Here is a 27,419-nt window from a genome sequence, read left to right as displayed (position 1 = left end):
ATCCAGAAGAATAAATTCTGGATAAATCATTATTTGTATGCTGTAAGCATCTGAGTCAATGAGACTTCTAGGTCTACAGCTAACGTTCGACAATTACAGGCAGGACAGCGTGCTAACCTTGGATTGGCACTACTTCTGTTGAAAACTGAGGTTAGTTCCTAACAGTCCAGACTTTCCAGGGGCTAGTTGTCTTAAAGAATACTTTAAAAACAACACACTCTTTGGAGACAGCTACCAACTGAAAGTTAAGAAAATAAACTTGAAGCAGAGGAAAAAAAACATGACAGAAAGATATAACATAATCAGATATATTCGCAAGAAAGGATGGAAATGCACAGGTCTAGAAAAGCATTTTGGAAATAGGACCACCACACAGAGTACAGCATAGATTCAGGCCACTGAAACTCATGAACGTAGACTTGTTTCTAACTCTCTTACAACCGAGGGACATGCCCAGAACTTCTCCATTTTAGTAATTACTTCTTCCCTCCAGAAATGTATTTTGTCACAAGGTAGAGATATCGCTTTCTGTGAAAAAATAATTCATTCTTAAAACACTCATCACACTCGCGAACAATCTATTTAATAATGTTGTAGAACAAATCTCCTATTTAACATGGAAGCGTTACACTTACCTTCCACTGAAATATCTTGAATAGCAAAGCGGAGGATGATGGTCCAGATCATACCCAGTGTCATCTTCACATTGCCGTCAACAATTTCTAAGGTGGAAAAAAGATAAAATCATATATATTTAAATGCATTTTTCTTTTCTCCTAAACATATGTATCTACTTAATATGTTACATTTCTACCATAATTTATTGCCTACAGAGTTCATCTGGGTTCATTTTTCAACAGGCTCACATTTCTGCTACCCTGACAGTAGAACTGAAGGTTACTGAGGTTATGGTCCCTTTATCTCTTCCCTGTTATAAGCCTGTTCTCCAGCTATTTGCAACCATCTCATAAAATTACCTTTCAGATTGACTTCTATAGATACTGCCCAAGGGGAAACATATATTTAAAGCTAAATGCTATCAGCCTTGCTGTTTTCACATATAAAAGAACTGCGGGGAAAAAAATAAATGCTTTTACACCAAATTGTAAGAAACTACAGCCTATTAGCAATTTGAAGTAGAACACAAGGATTTGTCAAGGAGGCAGGAGTTTTTAAATGACTTAGAAATCTACAGCCCAGATTACCTCTTTAATAAATAAACAGATCAAATGACATTCTCAAGTCCACCAATATTATTTTGACCCTTTTGAAAATCCTATCCCTTGGTACCAGCACAGGCTAGATACAAAGAACAGCTCAGCAGACACGGCACCTCTGGAGAGTAAGATACACGGCTTCCTGCCAAGCAGTTTAAAAACATGACCAAGAGACTGCAGATGTCTTACGACACTGATGTTTATACATGTTTACGTATCTTTTAATACAAAGTGAGATTTTTAACCTTTCTTTTCTTTTGAGTGCACCCTCAGTGAGTTTGCAGATGACACCAAACTAGAGAGAAGGGATGCTATCCAAAGGGACCTGGACAGGCTCGAGTGGTGGGCCCATGCCAATCTCATGAAGTTCAACAAAGCCAAGTGCAAAGTCCTGCATCTGGGTCAGGGCAATCCGAACAACAAACACAGGATGGACAGAGAACAGCTTGAGTGAAGCCCTGGGAATGATCTGGGAGTGCTGGTTAATGAAAGACTCAACAAGAGCTGGCAATGTGCACCAGAAGGCCAATTGTATCCTGGGCTGCATCAAGAGAAGTATGACCAGAGGGTCAATGGAGGTGTCTCTGCCTATAGCAGGGGGGTTGGAACTAGATGATCTTAAAGGCCCCATCCAACCCAAACCATTCTATGACTTCTGCATTTTCAACTCGTTTCAAGACTGCTAGAGTCCATGGGGTGCTAGCAATATGCTTTTTCCAACCCTACTACAGATAGAGGGGCATCCCTTCAGCCAATCAGAATCCAGTGTTCCTACATTGTCTGTAATGCTTATAACAAAACCACTTCAGTTTTTCAACTACAAAAATATACCACTGAAACACTTAAGTGTGATGGTAACTCAAAATCAGCCTGCAAAGAATGACGAGATACTTAAAGGAACACAGTGAGACTATAAGGAGAGTCCAGCACTGGAAAGGGAAGGAGGTGGGAGGATGATAGAGGGGAGCTGCAGGCTGTCTTTCCAGCCACCTCACACCAAATGAGCAGTGAGGCAGGGAAGGCACCAGCTGCTCCCTTGCCTGAAAGCCACCTCCAGCCCTGAACAAGAAGCAGAGCAGCTGTGGCTGCCTGTGGGCCCACTGATATTCTTCTGGGGAGGGAACAGAAAGAATTTGCTCAGTCTAACATGGAATGCTGAAAGGGGTGCCAGAAGGAACTGAACTCACTTTGTACTTTAAGGTTGCCTGAATCCAGGGACAACTTTCACAGAACAAAACAGCTGCTGCCCACAGGACTTGAGATACACGCTAATTTGCACTAGTATGCAACTGAAGCTGTCATTTGAACCTTTGGAATTAACAAATGTGATAGGAGGCATCTTACCTATCACTTGTTTATGCTTTCTTAGTGTGATAACTCAACTTTATAAATGAATGGCTAGTTTTCTGCTTTCCTCCTTGCATTCTACATTCATTTTCCAGAATTCTAACCTAACTTTGCACTATTACTACCTTATTTGCCTTGAAAGACCTCAAGTGTCCTCAAATATCTAAACTTAATTAGGGCTCATAGCTACTCCTTTCCCCTCTCAGCCTCATGGTCATGTATTTCACTGCATTTTGACCAGTCCAAAAAAACATCCATCCCGAAACAACACATTCAAAAGATATGAAAAAATATCTAAACAGAGGGAGAACAAAAGCACTGCATGTTGAAAGGTATCAATATCAAAAAAATATTGATGCCTATCATTTTTCTCCATGGGTCAGTAGAAGACTTCCTGATATTTTCTTTACGGTGTGTGTTTGCTCTGACAGGAACACAGTTCCTAAACCTCACATGTGCAAAGCTACAGCCTTATGGGGAAAAAGCATTGTTGACGTATTAGAAAAGGAGAGATGGGAAGTGCAAGAGGGGACAATAAAAACTACCAAGGTAAAAAGACAGGCAAAGCAATGTGGCAAGGTTTTGTCTTTTTAAAATTCTTCCTGGATGTTTGGATCTGATATTATTCATTTTTTAATCTAACCTTTTTTTATCAGACACACATCATTTGGTATTCTGTATTTCTCCCTCCTCCTCCCAAGAAAAAGCAATGCAGTATGACTTCCCTTTGAAAGGATACTTATCTTTTATAGTTATATGTCTTTGTTCTTCGGGATGCAATTACCTTGCAAATCGAGTCCTCACACACTTGTAGTTTTTTGTTTGTTCATTAACTTAAGGGAAAACATCTCTCTGGAGTACTAATGGCTCATGAAGATTATTTGCACATCTTTAGCCTTAGCTTTCTGATGAGCTTTTAGCCTCATTTTTATCAAGGGAGAGAAATGTTCTTCCACAATGCAGATCAGAGTAGCTGAACTGGACTTTTGCTCAGCATCACAGTTAAAGGTGATCACCTCTCCCTGTTCATTCCTCCTACAGCCCAAGGAAGCCAGTCTTCAGAGCACTGACAATGGTTTTAAGGAATATTCTTGGTCCCTCCGAAAATATTAAATTGAACTGATATCTTGCAGGAATTAAAATTTAATCTTTGTTTGGGGTCTCCACTTTAAATGCCATTTGGCCCTCTTTAGTCTATGTGCTCTGCACTCAGTATTTCACATAATAAAACTTGATCTTCAACAGGTTTAGATACAAAACCTTCATGCTCTGGAAATTAAGAAGTATTCCAGATATCCATGTAACTCAGAGAATGCCCAAACTGATGGGTGTAGACAAGCCCACATGGCTCATGCCATATGGATGGGCAGTAAGTTAAGAGGTTAAGGATGTTCCTAATGATACATGCTGCTCAAGAAGCCTGCATTCTGCCTCCTTGCTGGCATTACTTACCCTCCTACTATAACGAGTGTCCAGCCAATAATGCTGAAAAAAGTAACAAAACAAAAAAGAAGTGGAATGCATTTTAAATCCAGATCAGGTTACTGATCCAATCCCCAGGACAGCTCCAAAAACAGTTGTCAGCCCAAGTGCGAGGGTAGGGCAGAGAAGTGTGGGAGCGAGAATGCGGGACAAAGGGGAGTAGGGACTGTTTAAACAGGTACTGGTGCCAGAGGTCCTACACCATGAAACTATATCCAGTCAGATACGAGACTACACTGCTGCATCAGCACAGCTCTGTGCTTTAGAGAACTTTAGCAGAAAGGATGTGATAAACTTAATAGGGCACTAAGTGTGTCTCCGCCAAAGCTAGCTTTGTGTTCAGCCTGTTTAGAGTAGGAGGGGAAGGCACACGAATCTATCTGCCCCTGCCCACACAGATGTAATCTAATGTGCATTAGTAGCCATACTTGAGATAGTGCAATGTCTTACAATGACAGGTTTCTCTTTACTTGTAAGCTATAACAGTAACACTGTTTTTTTCTCCTGTGGTTCCATGCAAGAATTTAAAATAGTTTTAAAACATTAATGAATGAAGCTTTACTTCTAATCCTCTCTTCTTACAGATTGAGAACTCCAGAAACAAGAGCCTGCAGCACAGCCAAGAACATCCCCTTCATCTCCTCCCTTACAGCCTGTTTCTACACACAGCAAGAAATAAAGAAAAGGATGGACATCACTTTACAGACTATCTGTAATGGGTTACTGCTCCTTGTCATTCCTCCCTTCCAGAGGGAATTACCTGTTTTGATGGTCTAAATTCACACCAGATGCTTTCAAGGGGAGCAGCAGGTTTAGCTTAAACTTTTTTAATGGCTGATCTGAAATAACACAGGTGCTTTGCTTTCAGATGATGCAGGAAGTGCTCACGTGCCACTCTCTACTTTGAGTACCCTGTCAGAAGTAATAGTTAAGCAAAATGATGGAGATAGAAGTGCAGAGGTATGCCTGCTCCACTCAGCAGTAGATAAGAGTTGACACATCTCAGTTTAAATGCTACAACCTTGCTTGAAGAATTCAGGAGTGAAAACGCTGCCTCACTGGGCAAACTGTGATCAGAGAAGGACCACAAGGTCACCTTTGGTTACACTCTTGTTTTCTGTTAGAAAAGGCTGGAGTCCCAGTGCGACAGGACACTACCATTCTTTTGCTCTATACTCTGTATTCTCAGTATTTCCACACCAACTATCGGACAAGCTCCCGTATGCTTGATTTTCATTTCCATACATAAACTATCTCTTCAGTACCCTCTACTGTCTGCTTAATGCCATGTCATTCTTAAAACACCCCTAACTGCAGAGAATTAGGGTATAGCAGCAAGTGTTTCTATTCCACTTCATTTAACTGAGCTACACCTGGCTGCCTGTACAATTGATGGAGGGGAACAAGGACTTCTGAAATTCATTAGAGCTCTTCTGAGATCTGAAGTGAGTTTGGGAATTGCCTTTCTTTTCCCACAGTAGTAGTTTTTACTGGGATAGAGTTAATTTTCTTTATAGCGTCTCAAATGGTACTTTTTTGTTTTAGATTTGTTATGAACATTGTATTGATAACACAAACCATAGAATGGTTTGGGTTGGAAGGGAACTTAAAGATTCCCACAGAGTCAAGGTCTTTTCTGTTTCTCACGCTCCTCTGCCAGCAAGGAGGCCAGAGGTGCATAAAAAGTTGGCAGAGAACACAAGAGACACAGCCAGGACAGCTGATCCCAGCATGTCATATGGTGGCATGTTCAACAATAAAAGTTACAGGGAAAGGAGAAGTAAGCAGGGACATTCAGAGTTATGGCATTTTCCTTCCCAAGTATCTACTATGCTCTGCTTTCCTGGGAATAGCTAAACATTTGCCTACCAGTTGAAAGTAGTGAACAAATTCCTTATTTTACTCTGCTTGCATATGCAGCTTTTACTTTACCTGTTAAACAGTTGCCATCACAACCAACTGAGTTTTCTCACATTTGTCTTTTGGATTCTCTTCCCCATCCCATTAGTTGGAGCAAGAGAGCGGGTGCACGGAGCTTGGCTGGCCACTATGAATTTAAACTACAACACCCACTGATGATATAGTCCCATAAATGTTCCTGTTATGTGTCTAAAAATAGATGGCATGGTTTTGGATTCAGATGGCCCACACTCTTCAGACACCAATGAATTAAGGGTGAGTCCAGACAGTCCAAATGCTCTGCCCTGAGGAACTCATTTCTTTTGGAGGTTGGAGCACTGGATCCAAAGCCATGACATATTTATTGAAGGGTGGGTAAACCTGTTGTAGAATCATCAAATTCTACAGTAGATTCTTCCATTGCTTCTATAAATGCATGGACAAGATAATTCTACAGAGCCATAAAGAGAACGGCCAGCAAGCTGACATAGGTGATCTTCCCTGTCTACTCTGCCCTGGTGAGGCTACATTTAGACTACTGTGTCCAATTCTGGGTTCACCAATTCAAAAAAGACAGTGAACTCCAAGGAGACCATCAGAGGGTCAGAAAGATGATTAAGGGCCTGGAGCACCTCGCACATGAAAAAAGGCTGAGTTCAGCCTTGGGGAAAAAAAGAATAAGAGGGGACCTGACTAATGTTTATAAAGATCTAAAGGAAGGTGGGAGGCAAACAGATGAAGCCAGACTCCTCTCGGTGGTGCACAGTGATAGAACAAGTTTAGAACTTGAATATAGGAAGTTCTGTACTAACATGCAAAAGAACTTCCTCAAGGTAAAGGTGATGGAGCATGGTGGGTTCTTCTCCTATGGAGACACTGAAAACCCACCTGGATGCCCATCTGTGTGACCTACTGTAGAGCACCTGCTTTAGCAGGGAGGTTGCACTCAGTCTCTTGAGGTCCATTCCAACCAATTCTGTGCTTCTGTAACCTCTGTCTTTTTTATATCATCATTTGAATCTCACAGAAGGCCTAGGTTCACTTGCAGTCAGAGCCTGTCTTCCTTTGCTCAGTTTACATTTATCATTATGTAGCTAGCTATGTGGTCTTATTTTAATATTTGCACAGTAGAACATCAATGAAGTAACTTTAGTAAATAAATTCCACCCCACTTTCTTCATATGTTCAGTCCTCCCCAGCTGCTAGAATTTCTTTTGATCACTCTCTTAACTTTACACCTGAATTTTAGAAGCACATCTGCCATGCACATAATAAAATGGAAGTAAGTCCCAGCTCCTAATGGTAAAAAAAAGATCTCACATTCAATAAAGCATACCCTAGAATCCTACCTGATTTCTAAGTTATTTTTAATAACATATAGGAAAAAAGTAAAGCCCCAAATGAACACATCACTATTTAAACACCCACTGAAACAACTACAGACAAGTCAATTTAACCTCAGAGAGAGACAAATATTAGAGCACAGTCATACCCTTATCCCTCCTCAGGTGTCCACACATTTCCACCTCTTGCTCTTTCAGAGCTATAAGCGAGCCATCAGTATTAAGGGCTTTTTGAGTCACCCATAGATAGTTAGCACAATTTGTACCAGGGTCTCTAACTATACTTTTGCATTGTGACTGCTTAGAACCTAATTTAGGTCCACTGTCAAGATATATCACATACCTTCTGCACCAATGGACACAAGTTTCACTCCTTTGCTGGCGATATAATCCAGAGCTTTGTTGACATTAGCAATTTTATGGAAGCGCATTTTTCCTCTGTCTGGTTTCGGTAGTCTCTCCCCTACAGGATAACAAAAGGAATGTGTTCACTGTTGTATACACTTGGCTATGACACTCAAGTGAGTGGAAGAATGAGCATGCTTTGAACACTAAAAACACCTGAAAAGTATGCAAGTAATTCCTGAGTCTAGACCTCTGTTTTGCTGTTACCATCTACTTTAGAGTACTTGATTAGTTAGAGGGAAGGATATTCTCATCACCATTACCTGCCTGTAAAGAAAACCTGGACTCTGTCCAAAGTAGCCATAGCATCCTCTCCAACGGGACCAAGATTGATAGCTTTTAACATCCTTATTCAAGGCAGTAGATCAGCCAATTTTAGAGAATAAATTGACACGTTTGGTTGAATTTACATTCTTAGATGATCATGAAAAACGATTATTTTAGAAAATATGACTCTCCATTTCGCAAAGAATGATTGTTTAAAAACCTCCACTGTAACCTCCTTTAAAAATGTAAACTGCTCTTCATGAAAAGTCTTCTTTCCCTTTTTCATCCTCACTGTGTGTCTAGAATGTGAGCTGTTCCTTTTCCCACTCGGGGGCATTTTGAGTGTGCCTTGGTCACTGCATCTCTGAACAATGGAGAAGAAAGAATAGCAAACTTTAACCAACCTGAAATAACTTCCAAGAGCAGCATCAGTTTGAGACCATTTCTGAAGTCCTCCTCAATGTTCTCAATCTGTGTGCCTGCTTTCCTGAGGTGGGAATTGCACCAAGCTGTAAACGTCTGTAATAGTAAATAAAAATAAACAAATGAAACCATCAACATAACATTTTCCAAAGCAATTGCTAAGCCATTTGAGTAAATGCTGCAACAGAGACATCCATAGCTGTCTAGGAAATCTGGATATACAACAGTTCAAAATACTTATCTCAGATTATCACAGGATCACCAAGGTTGGTAAAGACCTCCAGGATCATCTAGTTCAACCATCCACCTACCACCAATATCTCTTCCACTAAATCATATCCCTTAATACAACACCTCCAGTGACAGTGACACAACCATCTCCCAGGGCAGCCCATTCCAGCACCTGACCATTCTCTCAGAGAATTTTTCCTAACATGCAATCCGAATCTCCCGTTACTACTTGAGGCCATTCCCCCTAGTTCTGCTGCTACCTACATGGGAAAAGAGAACAGCTCCCATCTCATTACGACCTCCATTTTCAGGGAGTTGTAGAGTGATAAAGGTCTTTCCTAACCCTTCTCCATACAGAACAATCCCAGTTCCCTCAGCCACACTTGATAAGACTTGTACTCTAGCTCCTACATCAGCTTTCTTGCCCTTCTCTGGACACACTCCAGGGCCTCAATGTCTTTCTTATAGTGATGTGCCGCAGACTGAACTCAGTATTTGAGTTACAACATCACCAGAGCTACAGGGGGATGACCACTTCCCTGCTCTTGCTGGCTGCACTGTTTCTGACACAAGCCAGGATGCTGTGTGATTTCTCTCAAGATGATCTGTTCTATAACCTTCCCTGGCACCTACAGGCTAACATACCTGTACTTTCCTGGAGCCTCCATATGATTCTTGTTGTAGATTTTCATGAAGATGCAAATGATTGCTCAGTTAAAAGCAATACTACATTATGTTTGCAAATGCTTCTGTAAAAGATCTACACATGAAGGCAAAATTTTTTAATAGTCATTATTACCCTTGCATATTGTGATTACATAATTTTATGCCGGGACATACCCTTTACACACTCTTCCTAAAAAGAAAGACTGATATGTCATTAGAGAAGCTGTGACACCAAATCGTAGACAACACCAAGTGCAGAGGCAAAAACTTCTACTACTAGTGACTGTAACAGCATATAAAACAAGCTTATATTTACTAGGTATTTTCTAGGTGTATAAAATAAGTCAACTGGCTTTGCTAAGTTAGACTTCAGATAGTTAAAATTGCCAGATGTTTGGAATTTTCTTTCATTATCTTAAGTCTGCAATTTAAGAACTTTTAGCATAATTACTTGAAAAATTAAAAGATATCCTAGATATCAATTTTCATTGCAAAGTTGTGTTTGGCCTCCTTTCTTCTCACCTGCTGATCAGACTATTTAATTTTTGATTCCAGTAACAGAATAGGAAAGAGCAGAACATTACAGCAGATTCTTCCGCATATGGCTTCACAGCCTGGTGCCTTCCAAGTTGGCTTACTTTCTTTACTTAAAGATAACTATAGGAATCTTACTTAAGGAATCATTTACCATTTGTTTCAGTGACGCAACCAGTTGACTTGATTATTAAATCTACCTTGAAATTTCACTTGCAGATTTTAACACTTTCTATTATTCACGTTTCATTTAACACCTCATCCTTCCCTTCTCATCATGATACCACTTGTTCCAAATCTGAATTCTCACCACTTTGATTTTAACAGTTCTATTAATAGTTATTAAGGAGCAATTCAAAGCACGTTTAAGTTCTGAAGATCAAGATACAGCCAGCATACTGTATCCTGCAACTTTGTAATCCATTGGGATTTAAAAGCTATTAAATGACTTACACAAAGCAAATTCCTTTTTCTGCTGGACGCATCTCAGAGTATCAGATTGCTCAGAGAAGTACGGCAGGACTGAAGGCACCAAGTTGAATACCAGAAGCCATAAGGACTTAGAAAGCTAGATATTTCTCTTTAGATTTATTTACCAGTTTACCGTGGATGACTCTACAAAAGACAAACAAACAAACCCATCCTTTCTAAATCTATTACTACCAGAGAAATTTAGCTGACATTATTGGATAAGAGACTACATAGGAGAGGATATAAGGCAGAAAGCCAAGAAATTTGCAGAGCCTCAAACTTTCTCTTAATGCACAATAACTCCATTGCTGTCACAAGAACATTTTGGAAAAGCTAACTAGAAAAAGGAGCACAATTTATGTTCCATGCCTACCATATTCTCACTGTGAGGACTGCCAGTATTTGAACCTGTGACTGAGAAGAAAGTACCAGAGCAAAATAAACATATCTGTCGATTTACACAGGCCATTTTATTTTACAAGCACTTTACAAGTAGAATTGCAATCAAAGGACAGAACAAGAAGATAATCCCAATTAACTATCAATCAATTGCAGCTAATACCAAGAAGTAACAGGGTACACCTGCTCCATAGCACAAACACTGCTATACAGGCACAAGGAAGGCCGTGCTTTAGCAGAAAAAGTGGTATCTCTGACAGCTCAACTGTCATACACTCCTGAGAAAGTCCACACGTGCATTTTCACGTGGGTGTAATGATAACGTACTTTTGATAATGTTTCAAAGCCAGAAAAGTAGAAAGATACTATAGTAAGAAGCTTCATATGTCCCTGTGATAGTAGGGATAAGGAGAACTGAGACAGCACCAGTTACCATCCTTTCCAGTACAGTTATCCGTGACATAGATCATAAGACACCTTGTTGCATGCGCTGAAGACCTAAGGCAAATTTCTAGTTGGGCATTGACAACGAGTCTAAAACATACATCACCAAAATAACCACATAACTTGACACATAACACATGAAGACACTCTCCACAAGTTCAGGAAGATTTATTTGATCTACTTGCTTGCACTCTAAAGTGGATCTGGCCAAAAAAAGTGTTGAAGACCTATATCCTTTTTAGTATATGCAGCTCATTACAAAGGTTAACATGACTTTTCACTCTTTCCAACACAGATGAATTTGTCTGCTATAATAAGTTTTAAAAGTCACACTGACTTAAAAATGCACGCTCCTGCTTGTCTGCCACCCTACCAGAAAGAAAGCTGGTCTCAGTAAGATATTTGGATATTTGGTGTGTCTAGTCTTTCTGCAATATCCCCATAGAAAATATTAAATATATATATATGTCTATATATATATATCCAGTTTTATTGTAGGAAATTTAAAGAAGACACTGCATTAATAGGAAGTTTAATAATTCCTGTATCTATTAAGAAGGGTATAACTCACTTTAAGCAAATCTTAAATTTTAATATGCAGAGCAGGAAATCACACCTGTAGACAATTTGTTTCAATTACAACCATTCAAACATAATTGTGTGCATGTATAAGTATACAAATATATACACACATATATACATATGTACATATATATATACATGTTGTCTCTAATTATCTCAGTCTAATAGAGTTGTTTCTTAAGACAGTGTTTTACAGCCCTCCTCCTAAAGTAATTTTCCTCTCTGCTTGTGCTAGCTTGGGGGTTTCATTACTTCCAGCCTAAATGGGATGCAGTGATTCACTCTGTAGTTATATGGAACATTACTGTGCTCAAAGCACACAGGAAGGGTGCTATGAAGAGCTCTGCCAGAACATTCCCACAGGCAAGACTGAGGTTTCCCCCTTGAAGAGCTGCCCATCTGTCTGTTATGCATGTTTTAAAATCTAAGTCATGATCCTGCAACGTGACCTCCTAGCTCCTGTGTCCACACAGCATTCAAATGACTTCAGGATGAGGGTTTCTTCTGGGGCTTGATATACTGTCTGTGTTAGCCCTCAGAGCATGAAGGTGAAAAACAGTAGAAAATTGCTGATAGACCAGTTTGATGTAGACCACACATGGCATCCATTAGGTTTTCTGCAGTTCCATCTTTTGCTCATTCAGTGCAGAACTATATTTCCCTGAACTGAAAACAACTAAAATGTTACATCTTCCTGCTTTGAATCATTAACTGTCCCCTTATTTCCCACTGCAACAGGTGGTACATGTTTGTAATATGTTACATGTTACTAACATGAGACATCTCAATAAGACAACTAGAGTAACTGTAACAGGAGAGGCAGTTCACCATGTACAGCTCGACTGAACTAAAACAGTCTCAAGCGCAGCAACAACTCAACTGAAGCACAGTGAAAGTATGATGAAGAATGCCATGAAGTCCCGGGTGAAGAAAATGTTTAGCATGTTCCCAAAAGCCATCAAAAAGAAACCCTCAAACCACAGGCAGTACCTCAAAGCCAGATTCCTAGGAACAACAGAAAGTGTATCATGAAACCACCTCACAAGAAAAGTCAGAAGTTTTACCACAAGACCCCCAAATCTCAAGTTGAGTAAAGCCCTCCCTGCTCCAGCACATCCCTCTATATAGCTGAGCAAATGGTGTCAGAGATGGTACACTGATGTACTTTTCCACTACAGCAGATGAGCTCCTAAAGGGATATCAGCCCAGTTCCTTAATTTTATTTTTCACTGGCGACATCATCCAAGGGATGCATTCATCACACAGAGTACAGTACAAGTCATGCTAGTATTCTTCTGTGTTCTGTATGCATGGAGCAGCCCAGGGAAACCTCAATCCTTAAAAAGCAGGTGGTCTAATCCTCTGTAAGTCTAGGGTTTCCTGTAAAATATGTGACCCCCTGAATGACTGCATGTCTGTTTTACAGTGCTCTCTATTAAAAAAACAAACAAGCAAAACCAAGTAGAGCATGTAAATATTCCTTCAAGAATAATCTGGCAAGCCCGAACCCTGAGAAATGTTAAGATTATGGAGCCATTTACTACAAAGTGATGATAGACCTTCTTTTCAGAGGAGACAATGGAGAAAAGTTACATCATCCTGTTGGCACAAAACAGAAGAAAACTTGAGAGACAGGAAGATGTAAGGGAAACTCAGCATGTGTTTCTACATGCACTGTCCTCAAGAAGGATGAAAGGAATGAAGATGAGGTTTCATAAGCCATTAAAAGGGGGATAAAATAGTTACAATATTGTTTTACTAGGAACAGGGAGACAATACCTTTATTAGATCACCTGAGATGTCCGGAAAAGACAGATGCTGAGGCATGAAAGCCTTAATGTGTATGAAGCATGAAATTTTAGGTAAGTCTTCATAGAATTCAGGATCATTGGTTTAACGCTACAGCTGCTCTGTTTCCTGCAGGAAGCTCCTTCCTTTTTCATTACTATTTATGATATCATTTGTGAAAGTTTTACAGCAGGAGGTGCCTACATGATCCAAGAATGTGACTTCTCAAAATATGAGCAATGCCATAGGGTTGTCTACTTTATTTTTCATAAAAATTGTAGATAATTTTGCCTATTTCAAATGTATCTTAAATCAGAAACGTTGACATTAAAAAGTAGGAGTACAAAATAGAGTACTGGGGGAGATCTGGCAGAGAAATTGAAGAAAAGGAAGTGGAAAGGTGAAGATAGAATAATAAAGAAACAAAGCTGAAGAAATGCAACAGAATAAAGAAGATTCAGTCAATAGGCAGGAGAGCGGTCACAGAAAGTTAAACACAAAGCAAATTAAAATGAAAACAGATGTAATGACATATTATTTGTGTACATACAGTGCCCAAAGTCTGTATTACGATCCTACAGAAGAAACTGTAATGCTTATGCCTCCTTCCTAACTCTCTGACACCATACATCAATTAACATATATATATATATATACACGTATGCGTAAAAGCTGAGCATTGTATGATCCGTGATTTCTAATATGGGACCATAAACCACTTAACAACAATAGGAGCAGATGTTAGACATAGTTGAGTACTTTAAAGTGTCCCATGTCTGTATCCAAGGATAACAAGAATCATAAATTCTCCATATCCCACAACACTACTGCAGTGAAAATTCACCATGGCTTTTAAGGTGCTCAAATGCTATACTAAAAATAAAAATAAAGAAAGAGTAGTAAGAAAGAGTAAAAAAATTGATAGAGCTACGGCATGTAAATAAAATACTCCAAGTTAAGAGAACCGAATGTGAACACAAGAAAAATGGCACGCAGTCACTGCCAATATCTTCAGTATCTATTCTCAATCATCCACAGTTAATTTTACATTTAAAAAAATGGAAGTCAGATGTTTAGCACAAACCAGTTACCTACTACTGCAAATCTAGTTGCCTGCCAGTTATCTTTCCTTCCTTAAACAGTTCCTGAATTATAAATGTGCCAGTCATTTGGGTATGGCGAAAAAAAATCACTCAGGGAACTGTTAAGAATAGCAATGACTGTGAATAACCTCACAGATGCAATTTGAGAGCACATTTTTACAAATAGAAATTGCTTTAGCTTTCACCTCCAGAATGAAAAGTCACTGCCCCAACCTCTCACTAATAAGACCAGTTTTGGGCATCTCCAATGAAGCTGCCATTTCTGGTCATTTAAATGATGGGGACACCTGTCCCCTCAAGAGCTAAACTGGGACTACAACTCATCTCATAGACACTATGCATGTGTTATCAACCTTGTCAGTTATTCACCTGGCCTGGTTTCAAAAGAGTGACCTAAAAGTGAAAGGTTCCTCCCAGCCATACAAACTAACCATATAAATTATAAGTCCAACTTCAGTACAAAGCTATTTTCTAACATGAGTTGGGGTACAGGAGCTACGAGAATATTGTAACTAGACAAGTTTGCAACACTGGAAGACTTTTAATTAACGTTCTCACCACCTTCCTAAGTAGCGCCAAGGGGCAGAGTTTTGCAAGGCAGCCTTTTCTTGGAGATGAACAACTATTTTTGCAGTTTACTTTCTTTATTCAAATATGCACAAATTCTTGAAAAAAGCTGGTCACGAGCAGCACCCAAGCAACATCCTCTTTGGTAAACTTTCATCCAAGAGCCACAAGTTGCTGTCCTGCAGCCCCTATGGATAATATATTCTACTTAGAATGAGTAACAAGGAACAAATCCCTTGCTGTTTGCAATGATCATACCCCTCCATCTTCCATCCTACTTCAGTAAAAATATGTATCACATAATTTACAGTTACACACTATTTTTCTGATGACTATTTTCTGTGCCTTCTATGTGAAGAAAGAGCAAATTAACATATATTCGTATCTCCTGGTGACCCTTGTTATAACAGAATTTGTATCTCAGATTTTTTTTAACTATCCACCATAATTCAATGCATTAAAATGCTCAAGGTACAAGATTAGCACTACAGAATGATAAACAAATGGCATCCTCTGTGAAGTTCTGAAATTACTATCAGATTTCTGAGTTACACTGCCTTCATATTAAATTGTTTTCTGTAATGAGAGTAAGATGGAACAGTACAAATTGAATTTTAATACTCTACTTTTGGTCAATGGCTTCTATTGTCAGACTTTGATATTGTATTTACAACACAAAAGGTTGAATGCAGCAAATGAAACGTTCTACTAAATTTTATAAGAGCTGTAGTGGACTCTCTTACCATCCATGCAATAAAGACTGCAACTTTGAACCAACACATGCCCGCAAAGCATCACTCTTTATGCACTCGCTCTCTTTTTCTCTCCAAGTTTTTATATACAGACCTCAGAAGAATGAAAAAAATCAAGATAACCCTGATACTCTTGAAAATATTGACAATGAATGGTATAGTGAGCTAATTGCATTCTGGTGCTTTCTGAATCACTTTTGGACAAAGTAATATTTGAGAGGTCTCGAAATAAATACTAGTTAGCAACAACAGCTACAGTTAGTGAAGACCTTTGGATCCAACCATTTAGAAGTTCAGAAGCACAAGGAAAGAAAAATGTATTTATCAAATCAAAGGATCAAAGTAAAAGTTTTACAATTTACAGAGTCAAATGTAATTTACTAATTTCTATACGGTTCAGAAATAGTTAATTCTGTAGCACCATATGCCATGCTCTGCAGTAAAAGAGTATCAACAGCGAGCAAAGGAACTCACAGTAAAAATGCCAATAGATCTGAAAGGAACTTTTTCAGCAATACAAAAACTTCTAAGAGCCAATTTTCACTTTGCTTGTTTGTTTGTTTTCCCCTCTCCCTCTATTCTCTTTTTCCAGCTTTATGAATGGTGAATCCTTTGCTAATTAGGAAACAAAAATATAATTTCTTATTATTGCCACTCCCAGGTGAGCTGTAAGAATGGAACACAGGTAATCCAAAAAATATCACGACTACTGTGGCAGATCTGCAAGTGACAAATCTGCAGGTATGCTTTCAAGGTCCTTTATCTTGCTTGAGGCTTTCTCTTAAGCATGTTAAGCAATGAACATGCATTACCACTGCAATATCAGAGCCAAATTAGCCTTCTTACGTGGCTGTACTTCCCATTCTCCATTCAAGACTCCATTATTTCTCTCATGAACTGTGTCCCCATCCTGGTTTCCTAAGAGTTCCTGAACTATCACATGTAGTGACGGTTAACATTTTTGTTTTGGAAAATACATATTTAAATGACAAAATCGATTTAGGATGAGATGAAAGAAACATTCACACATCCATGTAGTGAGGAAGGAACTAAAGTCATGCCCCCTGGAAATAGAAGGATTAATTAAAGTAGGCTAATCCAGGATTTAGTTGACTGGATTTTCAAATGTCTCTCCCTTGCTTTCTCCCTTGATTTACTTCACCATGCTATCTTTACCCTCTAATTATATACCACATTGCCAGGTAAGTAAATCCATTATAAATTGGCCAATATCACCAATCCAAGTGGGAATATAAGCAAGTTCATTTTTAAAGCACTTTCCTAAGTATCAAAATACATCTTCCTTTTTATATATATATGAAATTAAAGGGTTTTAAAACTTTTGAATTGCACATACACCAGTACATGCATCGTTGTATTTCTCTGACATCAACAAATGATGAGGAAAAGAAGTCACAGTCAGAACCTGAGACATATACACAGTAAATAATGTCTTTGCACTGTTATTTAGCAGATTTGAATACCAACAAAACTAGTTTCACCTGTAATCTACACAAAAGTTCCAACTGAGATTTTTACAGAGAAAGGACAAACTTGCACATTAATTCTCAACCATAAAAGCATCTCTCTAACGCATATGCCAAACATTCTCCAAAACATTCAAAATATCCTGTACATCAGAAGACTTCCTGAAAAATTTCAGAGTTCCTAAATTAATTTTACTGATATTCTCATAAAAGCAGATTAAAAATAACAAGACGTTACTCAGGTTCTTTGGATAGCTTGATTCTAAATGGACACAGAATTCAACTAACATGCTTTCAATGGCTTAGCTAAGATGGGTAAATAACAAACAATTGAGGTTGTAAATAGATGAAAGCATAAACTGGTTTAGACAGTACGATTCTGTGATAAGCAAGATGTTCTGTCAATTAAGCACACAGTCCTTTGTTTACAGCATGTCTGTCCTTTGCAGGAATCATGTTCATACCTGTGCTTGGGTATGGAATTGAATGCTGTAGGCAGAAGAAAAGCAAGCAACCTTCAGCCACATGTATGGCATTTTAGTTGCCTTCTAATATTAATGCCAAATGGATGATATGTGCATTGTACGTAATATATACATGTACAGCTAGAATTGCTTGTGATGTTGCACTACAAACTGTTACCAACTTAGCATTAAAAAGCGGTAACTAGGTGAATGGGATTACTGCAAATTTTTTTTTCAATTATTTCATCATCAGCCTCCACAAGGTTGGAACTAAATAATCTTTAAGTCTCTTCCAACCCAAATTATTCTATGATTCGATATGGTCTTGTCACGGGTTACCTAGATTTACCTGTGCCCCTGTCACGGGGGCCAAAGATCACTGAACCAGAAAACAAGAGGGATCATAAGTCTACAAAAGAGTAGAGTCAAGGGTGGACAGCTGCTCCCTCAATGAAAATGTGTGGTAGAACCACACCCTGGTATGTTGGAAATCAATTTTGATTACAGATATTTTCTGTAGGCTAAAGAAACCTGTCCAGGTAAAATAATCCCAGAACTCCACAACTATTTCTTTAATTTTTTTACTTGCACTTAATGCAGCTGGGTACCCATTTTCTTCTAGCCTCATATGCCAGAATGTGATATCTTAAGTCTCACAGCAGTGAAAAGTGACACCGCTGTCAAGATTAAACATAAAACTGAGTTTAAAAAAAGAAATCACTTAATGCTAGATGGTTAGGCCTTTCTGTGAGTACCAAAATAGCAGACTGATTTTCAGAGGTTCCTCTTGATGTCATTGGAAATGCCTGGGTGTTCAACACCTATAAAAATACGAGTGTTTCCTTAGACACTTAAGGAATAAGCACAGAAGCTAATTTTAGTCTAGGGTAGCCACTTCCCGCAGACTCCTGCTATGGTAGTAGAGAAGAACAAGCTTTTATAGGAGGCAGATCAGAGTAGAATCCACATACTCTGCATTAGGTTCAGTTAGTTGTTATCAAAGTAATGGGTGGCCAGACTGATTTGGCATCAAATTGCAAATTGAAGGGATTCTGACAGTTAAGAGCAGCTGAGGAGAAAGCTTTTGACACGAACAGAACCTCTCATTCACATCAAGTAAAATAAACACTTAGCACTTGTAAAACCAACACACAGATAATACAACCACTATTTTGGAGCATGAATAGACATATATTAAACATATATTTAAGTTCCAAATATAAACCAAACACTATTAGCCACTTAAAGGGTAGTTCCTCTGAACAAGCACTCTGAAGAATAAAGCACGTTTCTACAAGATACTACCTCAAGTAAGCACTTTCAGTGAAATAGAACGCTATTTCAAATTCTTCTGCCTTTATCTCTGCTGATGCTCTGTTTCGGTATTTACAATAATGGGGAAAACCATTACTGCATTAACACCTATCCTGTAACCCTCACACCAGTAGTTTGAGGACTACTGGGACCCTGTTATCCCAATTTGCTTTAAAGAGGTACGTGTACTACCAGGGCAAAGAGCTACAGCAGAATATGTACAGAAACAGTATCAGACTTATTAACATTTATTTTGTTAAAATTTTTAACAAAGCTTTTCAATTAAATCATGCTTTGAAATTCAAACACCTAAAGTTTTGGAAATCACTCTGAACTACTAGCAGTGAAATTTCATCTAGGAGGAAATGAAGTACTAGATGTGATTACATTTTCCTTCTGGTATTAGCTGAGATAAGCAGCGCATAGCCATAAAATATTTACTCAGAGTCAGCAACATTTCACTACTCCCTCAAGAGGAACACCAGGTTGGTCACACATCATTCATCCAAAAATTAGGACTCAGAAAAAATAAAATAAATAAATAAATAAATAAAAGTATTTGGCAGTAAAATAACCCAAAATGACTCGATTTTACCAAACTGTATAAACACTTCCATATTTTCCTACTTGCAATGACATATTATAACATGCAGGAGAGACATTTAAATTAAACATCATTTAACGTGTCTGAATTTGTGCAGCAGTGACTAAATTTACGTTAGGCCTTTAGTATCTGATTTTTTCCATCGTAGTGATGAATCCCTGTAGGAGGATGAACACACTGGTGGAAGATTTTGAATTGTGTTGTCCCACCAGCAAAAGAAGTCAATATTCAGCCTGCAGAGCTATCTTAGTTTGATTTAGAAACTGGTGATGTAATCAGGATATTTTCTTATTAGGATCCACTAATTTACAGAACACATCTGAGCCCCAATTTGCTTAAACAGGGCTAAAAATTTTACTAGTCTGGACTTATTTAATGCAGTCTCAGAGCTTCCAAACAAACCTCCCATACCTATCCACTCAGCTCTTAGCTCTTGGACCCAGACACAGACCCAGAGCAAAAGACACAGACCTTCTCTCAAGAGATTATAGCAAAGTCCACTGCTTGCAACACAGCTTTTCTCTAGCTCTTAAGCACCTTCATTGCAGCTTATGGAAACCCACTTAGATCCATACTTTCTTCCAATCCTTATTGTCTTACTAATTGGATAGGTCTATCTGTGGACATTTTGCTATGTGAGTTTCAGAGAAAGCTGTACAGCCTATCTGTGAGCACAGGCAGGAAGGCAGTATCCCTTTCTTCTGGATACAAAATATTATAATTATTTCTCATTAAGTGAATTTCATAATAGCTTTGTTTGAATTTTCCTTCATATACAAACACCACAGTATTCAGCGTTCTCTCAGTTGAACACCTCATTGATAGCTTCCAAGGAAGGTAATGAGGCACACTGACAAAATCTGATCATTCTACTATCCTTTCAGCATGTTCTTCCCAAACACCACTCCTAGCAAATAACATCAGCAAGAGGAAATTAACAGGTCACTATTTCAATGAGTGCTAATCTCTAGGAGACCAATCATACAGAGTAAGCCTTAAACACATCCCATATTTCTCTAGAGTTCAGCTACCAACACGGAACCAGCCCTCTATGGAATCAGAGACACTGTAACTACACGTTCTTCTGTTTCATCAGCACCTAATATAACCACAGTATATGCTGAAAAATTGAGACAAACTGGTAGCAAAAATGGAATCTGTCCATTGACTACTAAGTTCTATGGCCTCCTACATGGGGTCATCTACCACCAAGAAGGTCACTTAAAGAGCACCCAGGGCTTAAAAGGAAACAACACATGCTTTACGTGTGCATGTTCTTAACATTACAGCTTTTGGCATTTGCTTTTTTAAAAACAAACTCTTTATGAACCCAGAGAACCATTTGGCTTTGGAGTACTAAAAACTTAATGTTACCAAAAGGCACAATCTCTGCATCGACAATGTCATATTCCATTTGGAATCACATTGCGCTTCTGTGGAAGGCAGGTACAATGCTGAATGTTTATTAAGAAAAAATATGTTTTAAAAGGTGAAATGGTTTGCTTTTCTAACCACTATTAGCTACACAAAACCTTGCACTTAACCCACAGAAATTCCAAGACACTTGCATCAAACTAATCTCCATACAATATCATTCTGCTTTCAACACTAGTACATGGTAGACTTGCTTCTTTACTAATGAAATCCCTTTCTGAAATTAGTTCTGGAGCTACACACAGAACACCAATCTTCCTAAGAAATACTCAACTAATATTAGAAAGCAGTAGGAATGAGTAACAAGAGGCTGGTACTTCGTTAGAAAGGAGTGCACCATTTCCCTCCCTCACAATCCTACATTCACTTCTGGTTATCGATCCTTGTGCATAAGAAGTGTCACTTCATTGAAAAACCTCAAGAGATGAGAACAGCTGGGCTGTTAGTGCACTGTGAGATCTTAACTCCAAGGCTGCTAATTCAAGAAAGTAATTTTCCAGTGTGAGAAAAACAATCAGAACACTTAACAACTGATTACTTCCATAGAACACCACAAAAAGAGCAGGATCCTGGCCTGAATGCACTATACACACTGTAAATATAACCATATTCTCCATAACAATTATTTCAGTCCAGAGCCTGTAAATCCACAGATTCTACAGCACTGAATCTTCCTGGTGGCATCCAGCCTCTCCTGCCAACGTTTTAGTTCTGTTACACTTATTTTTCATTCATTCAAGTGTGGCCATTTCTCTCCTGTTCCTGGTTTGAGGAGTGTAGCTGTTCGCTTCTACACGCTTATCTGTCTTCTCATTCACGAGTAGACTTTTTCCAAGAAAAGGTTTCTGATAAGAAACTGATTTAGATTCCATTCACAGAAGACCACACAGAGTTCAGAGTGAATCCAGGACGCTGACTGTAACTCTATTTATAGACACTGAAGTCAGACTGAACACAAGGTCAATCTCTCTTTCAGGCTGCAATCAACCTCTTTAATCTGCTCAACATTATTAAGTTCCACCAACACAGGGAAAAGGAGCATTTTGTCCATAGTACACAGTTCTGGTAGCATCTTCCAAAGAATTTGGCAAAGTTGTTGCTTTATTTATATATTAATTTATTCATTTGACGTGTAAGGACAACAGGAGTTGTATTAGCAATGAAACAAGGTGATGAAGGTAAGTCTTTATAGGTCACACAAAAAATGTAATCGTACTGGAAAGACAACATTTATCATAGTGAAGCTTTCCTGAAGCCAGTCGTCACTCATGCACAGCATTCGGGGTCATTAAGATTTGTATCCACAGAGTGCAAAGTCAAGCTAAATAAATACAAGTCATTGTCTTGTTTATTCTAAGACCATTAGAACAGTCAGAAATTGCACTTACATACACTCACAGAATGGCAGAGGTTGGAAGTCACCCATTCCAACCCCCTATCCTCAGTCAGGGTCATCTTGTAGAACATAGCACAGGATCAGACCCAGGTGGCTTTAGAATATCTCCAGAGAAGGAAACTCTACAACCTCTCTATCACTCTCATCATATTCTGGTGGAACTTCCTGTGTTTTAGTTTGTGCCTGATCCCTCTAATCTTGTTGCTGGGCCCCACTGAAGAATCTGGCCCCATATTCTTGACACTTAAGATATTTGAATACATTGCTAAGATCCTCTCTCAGTCTTTCTGTCTCCAGCTCTTTCAGCCTTTCCTCTTAAGAGAGATGCTCCAGTCCCCTAATCATCTTCATAGCCCTCCACTGGAATCTCTTTTGTACTGTGGAGCCCCAAACTGGACACAGCATTGCAGATGTGGCCTCACCAGTGCTAGGAAGAGAGGGAGAGTCACCTCCCTCAACCTGCTGGCAATACTTTTCCTCCTGCACTTCGCAGTACCACTTGCCTTCTTGGTGCCGACATCTACATTAAAACTCTTCTGCATCAACAAAGTGGTGGTATATCAGGACCATAAAGCAAGCTGAAATATGAACATTCCTCTATATAAATATCAGTAAGGCCAGGAACATTTTTCCAGTTCTTTCTTTACATACATTAATGCATTAGTGCAACAGTGTCAGAAGGATGCACAAACATCTTTAGGAAACATGTATGAAATGTGAATGTGGAGTCAGCTAAGTCCCTTACAATACAACTGTCCTGAAGAAGGAATCACACCTGTTTCATGATCTTCAGATCTTTTCTCTGCCCTGAAGGTTTAAGGCTTCTTTAAAAAACAAATAAAAAACATTTGATGTCAAAGCTTAAAAAAAGTACACTCCTATAATCAATTATATATAACAACAGTTATCTAAAAAATAAAATGTATGCAGTAGACAATTTTTACTGCCTGTTACTTAGGGCACAGTGATGTTTCCATTTAGTAGGAGTATAAGTTTCATTGCCAGTGTCTGCATGGAAGCTCCTAAGTCAAGAAGGCTTTTTCTATATGAGTTTACCTCATATATGAGTAATGACATATGAGTACTCACATATGAGTAGATGACCTTCAAAAACACCCCTTCACTTTCTTAGACTTGTCAGGTATTCTTTTAAGGTCAACACTGTCAGAACATCCATTTGGACCCTGTTCTGTAATCCTGTCCTCCTTTTTGCATACCATGACACAGTGGTATTCTGCATGCCAAGGCCTTCAATAACATAACTTTCTTCTTGCATTAATAGCAGGAAAAGAAAAAGCACTGTTTAACACACAGCTCACTAAGCAATCGGGAGTTCAAACATGCTTTTTTTGTCCTCTTTTTAGCCAGCAGGAAAAAAATGAAGTCTAAGAAGGTTAGGGAGTCAAGAAGAATATCCCAGCCCTTCTGGCCAGTTGGACTCTGATTTCTATGTAGTACTGAAAAAAACAAATGGCCACTGTCACAGACCTTTCAACTGTTGTTTAAGCACACATGGTCAATCACACTCTATTGGGTCAAGCAGCAAAATTCTGAAGTTGCCAATCTAATCATTTCCATCTACACATTTAAAAGACACCAAGGCTGTAGTTCTCTAGATCCTACTGAATACAGCATATCTGTCCCGAATACAATGTAGACAAACCGACAACAAAGACAAAACTGTTCTGTCTTTGTTTAAAGTTGCTGTTTGAAGCTTCCAACCATATGATCCTGTTTAATTTCCTACCAATAGCAGCTAATACAACAAACAGTCAAATTGCTGTTGTTTCTTGATTTGACACAAGCTAAATATTACCCTAACCGAAGCACAGAGAGTCACAGCTAAGCTACTACTGAGACTCCCTTCGTATAACATACTTTATATTTATTCCAACACCTGCAGCCACCAAGGAGACTGGATAACAGCAGACCATAATACTCTATGAACTATGGTTATAATTAGGCGTCACAGCCATTGTAATCCTATGGACGTCATCATGTGTTACCAGCATCTGTTGACAGATCTCATACCAGGCATATCACTGAAATGGCAAGTCTGGAGAGGGCAGCCCACAATAGAAACAATGGTATTTATTTCTGGTTTGTTCCAAGACTGTCTAATAGAAAATATATGCTGCCAACTGCCAGGGCTTCACTGAGATCATTTTTCTATATTATATTACCAGTTTGAACAAAGATTTGTGCCCATGTATCTGCAGTCTTCAAAAAAATTCAGACTCCTTTCCAGGACAAGGAATGAGGACCGCCCTCTTAAATTTTCATTTAATGTGATATTATTTAAATATTAAAAACAAGTACTGGGAATACACAACACAAAGTAGCAAAGGTACTGCCTCTCTGCCCTATGGGAGTAAGCTTTCATTTGTGAATATAGAAACCAGACTTTCTGCTGAAGCACTATTAGTTTGGAGGAATGGAAGCAAACTTGCTATGGTGCCTCATATCAACTACTCTCTGTTCTTCTATAACAGCCAAGAGATTTACTGCAAACATAAGAAAGCCTACAGAACCCGAATCCTCTTTATTACTTATCTGCATTCTAGGAAAACTACGCTAGAGTAATGATTACCTAGTAACCAGTCCATTGTTTATTCATTTTGAAAACACGGCGTTCTTTAAAACGCTGGGCAATTGAATCTTCGTCAGATGTAACCGCAGACTGTTACAGCTGAGCAGTTTCTAATCATTAACACCTAAATCCCTGACATTCTCACTGCAAAACATGAAAGGATACTTCACCATATATGAAGCAATTAACTGAGTGTCACCATTGGTACATAATAATTGGTTAGGAGTTGCAGCTGCTGAACTTCACACACAACAGGATCTGAACAGATATCAACACAGGAAAATGAACAAAATAATGTAAAACAGTGAACAGAAAGCTACAAGTGAAAGCAAGGGGAAAATATCAGCTCTATTAATTACCATGGAAAAGCAAACACATAAGCCCTAAGAGTTCTAACAGCCCATACTTAGACAGTCATGTAGAAGCTGTGTCTATAACAGTGGGTCAGACTCTGCCTTCAGATACAATCTTTGCAACTCTTTTTCCTAAAGGCTAAAAATTATCCTAATCAAAGTCCACATAACTTCTTGCAGTTGCTCACCTATAGTGAACAGTATATACAGCCCTATAGTTTAACACGCTCTTTTTCTCTTTCCAGTAACCAGTAGATAACCTTGTAACCCTAGAACTACCGGCTGCGATTTCAACATCACTTTCAACATTAGGAAGCAACAAACTCTCTACAATATTTCTCATCCCTCTCTTCCACACGCAGCTTAAAACTCAGTGTTCTGAAATTAGATATTTCTTCTCTCGTATTTTAAAGGCATCACAGGGGCAGCAATTACTAAAGCACTGAACTGCTAGCAAGATTGTTGGTAGGGTTACAATGACTCAGAAGTCATAGAATTATTAAAGTAGGAAAAGACCACAAGAATCATCCAGCCCAGCCACCAACCTGCCCCCACCATGCCCAATGACCTTCCTACAGTGGGCATTCCTGTCATTCAGAGCCACATTCACACAGTTCCTGAACAAATGAGAACCTACAACCTATGCCTATGCTCAGAAATGGAGTATAGATAGTACTTGCTGACACAATTGCTTTCCTAAACCTAACAGTTGAGAAGTGTTTCCTCTCCAGTAACATATTCCAAGGAGCTTACAGACTTGTTTTTTCACCCAGACACAGAATGGCACGTGGGAATGCAACTCATTCCATAGTTTTCCAAACCTACGCTAAATATATATCAAGGCAACATATCCTCTTTCTAATATCAACCAGTCCATCTTGAGAGCAAATTCTAATAGAACTCAGAAATACTGCTTGTAAATTTCGATGGGTTTTTCCACACGAGTTTGAACCACTTTCACACAATGCCCAGGTTATAACTGCGACTTACTGCTGTAGAGATGCCATCGGGGGCATACAGCATTTCAGAAACTACTTTGTGAAAGGAAGTCCTATGAAGTGAAGTTAAAAAATACAAATAAAAATCGCTGGAATCACTATTAGCAGTACACAAATGTAGAGGTACTGACAGAACATTGCCGGTAAAATATAAAAACACACACCTGATTCATTAATTACTATCGTCTTACATAGACCTCACTTCAGAATAGAAAAAGTGAGTGCTCTTCCCTCAAAACATGACATGATATGTACCTTATATGTACATCCGCTTCTAAAATAAGAAGCCCTTACTGCATAGTCCCGGCAATTCCAGGTGCAGCAGGGCTACAAGTGAGGCCAGAATTCCACAAAGAATCACATATACAGACACACATTACTTTATTTCCAGACCTTCCTTTGCTGTTTCTCCCATGCTGGGTCCAGAAGCAGGTCCCTGTCCCATTCTTCCTCTTGGGTCATGTACTCATCTTCTTCATAGTTGTAGGTGTACTGCATGTTTGTTTCTATCTGGTTCATGCTGTTCATCCTACCCAGGGATCAGCTTCAACTGCTTTGCCTTCTAACAGTTAAATATGTATATATGTTTAAGCTTAGTACGGTTGCTGATGGGTGGAAGATAGCAGTGTGTGTATCTCTTTTTTCTTTCCCAAGGAGACAGGATGTTAATATTGACGAGTTGCTGAGAGCAGAAGCTTTAACTGTCAGGTAGTCGCTGATCGCTGGTGATCCCCCTTCCCTCTCTCGCTCTCCCTTGCTCCCTCTCTGTCTCGCTCGCTCTCTCTGCTGCTGCTGCAGGTCCTTGCGGCCGACCCTCCGGAGAAGCCCAGCGCTGCTCATTGCGGCCGCTTATTATCCC

At 39.0% G+C, this 27,419-nt stretch overlaps 1 protein-coding gene across 12 annotated transcripts in view; it reads right to left on the bottom strand.

The window, feature by feature from the left end:
* The window catches only part of ACTN2 (actinin alpha 2), a 62,118-nt gene extending 35,030 nt beyond the window's left edge, over positions 1–27,088 (bottom strand). For 9 of the 12 annotated variants that reach the window (XM_072331287.1, XM_072331290.1, XM_072331294.1 and 6 more), the window contains exons 1-4: positions 26,954–27,058; positions 8,365–8,479; positions 7,632–7,751; positions 636–722 (exon numbers count right to left, since the gene is read on the bottom strand). In XM_072331287.1, the coding sequence (XP_072187388.1) occupies positions 636–722; positions 7,632–7,751; positions 8,365–8,479; positions 26,954–27,058 (427 nt within the window). Of the gene's footprint in view, positions 1–635; positions 723–7,631; positions 7,752–8,364; positions 8,480–26,953 lie in introns of all 12 variants that reach the window. The other 3 variants (XM_072331288.1, XM_072331286.1, XM_072331289.1) reach the window with 2 other exon arrangements.
* Positions 27,089–27,419: the final 331 nt, after the last annotated feature.

Source organism: Excalfactoria chinensis, chromosome 3, assembly GCF_039878825.1.
Source record: "Excalfactoria chinensis isolate bCotChi1 chromosome 3, bCotChi1.hap2, whole genome shotgun sequence".
In the NCBI taxonomy this organism is placed as follows: domain Eukaryota; kingdom Metazoa; phylum Chordata; class Aves; order Galliformes; family Phasianidae; genus Excalfactoria; species Excalfactoria chinensis.
The sequence above is the reverse complement of the archived record's forward strand: the minus strand, read 5'-3'. Positions and strand labels throughout refer to the sequence as shown.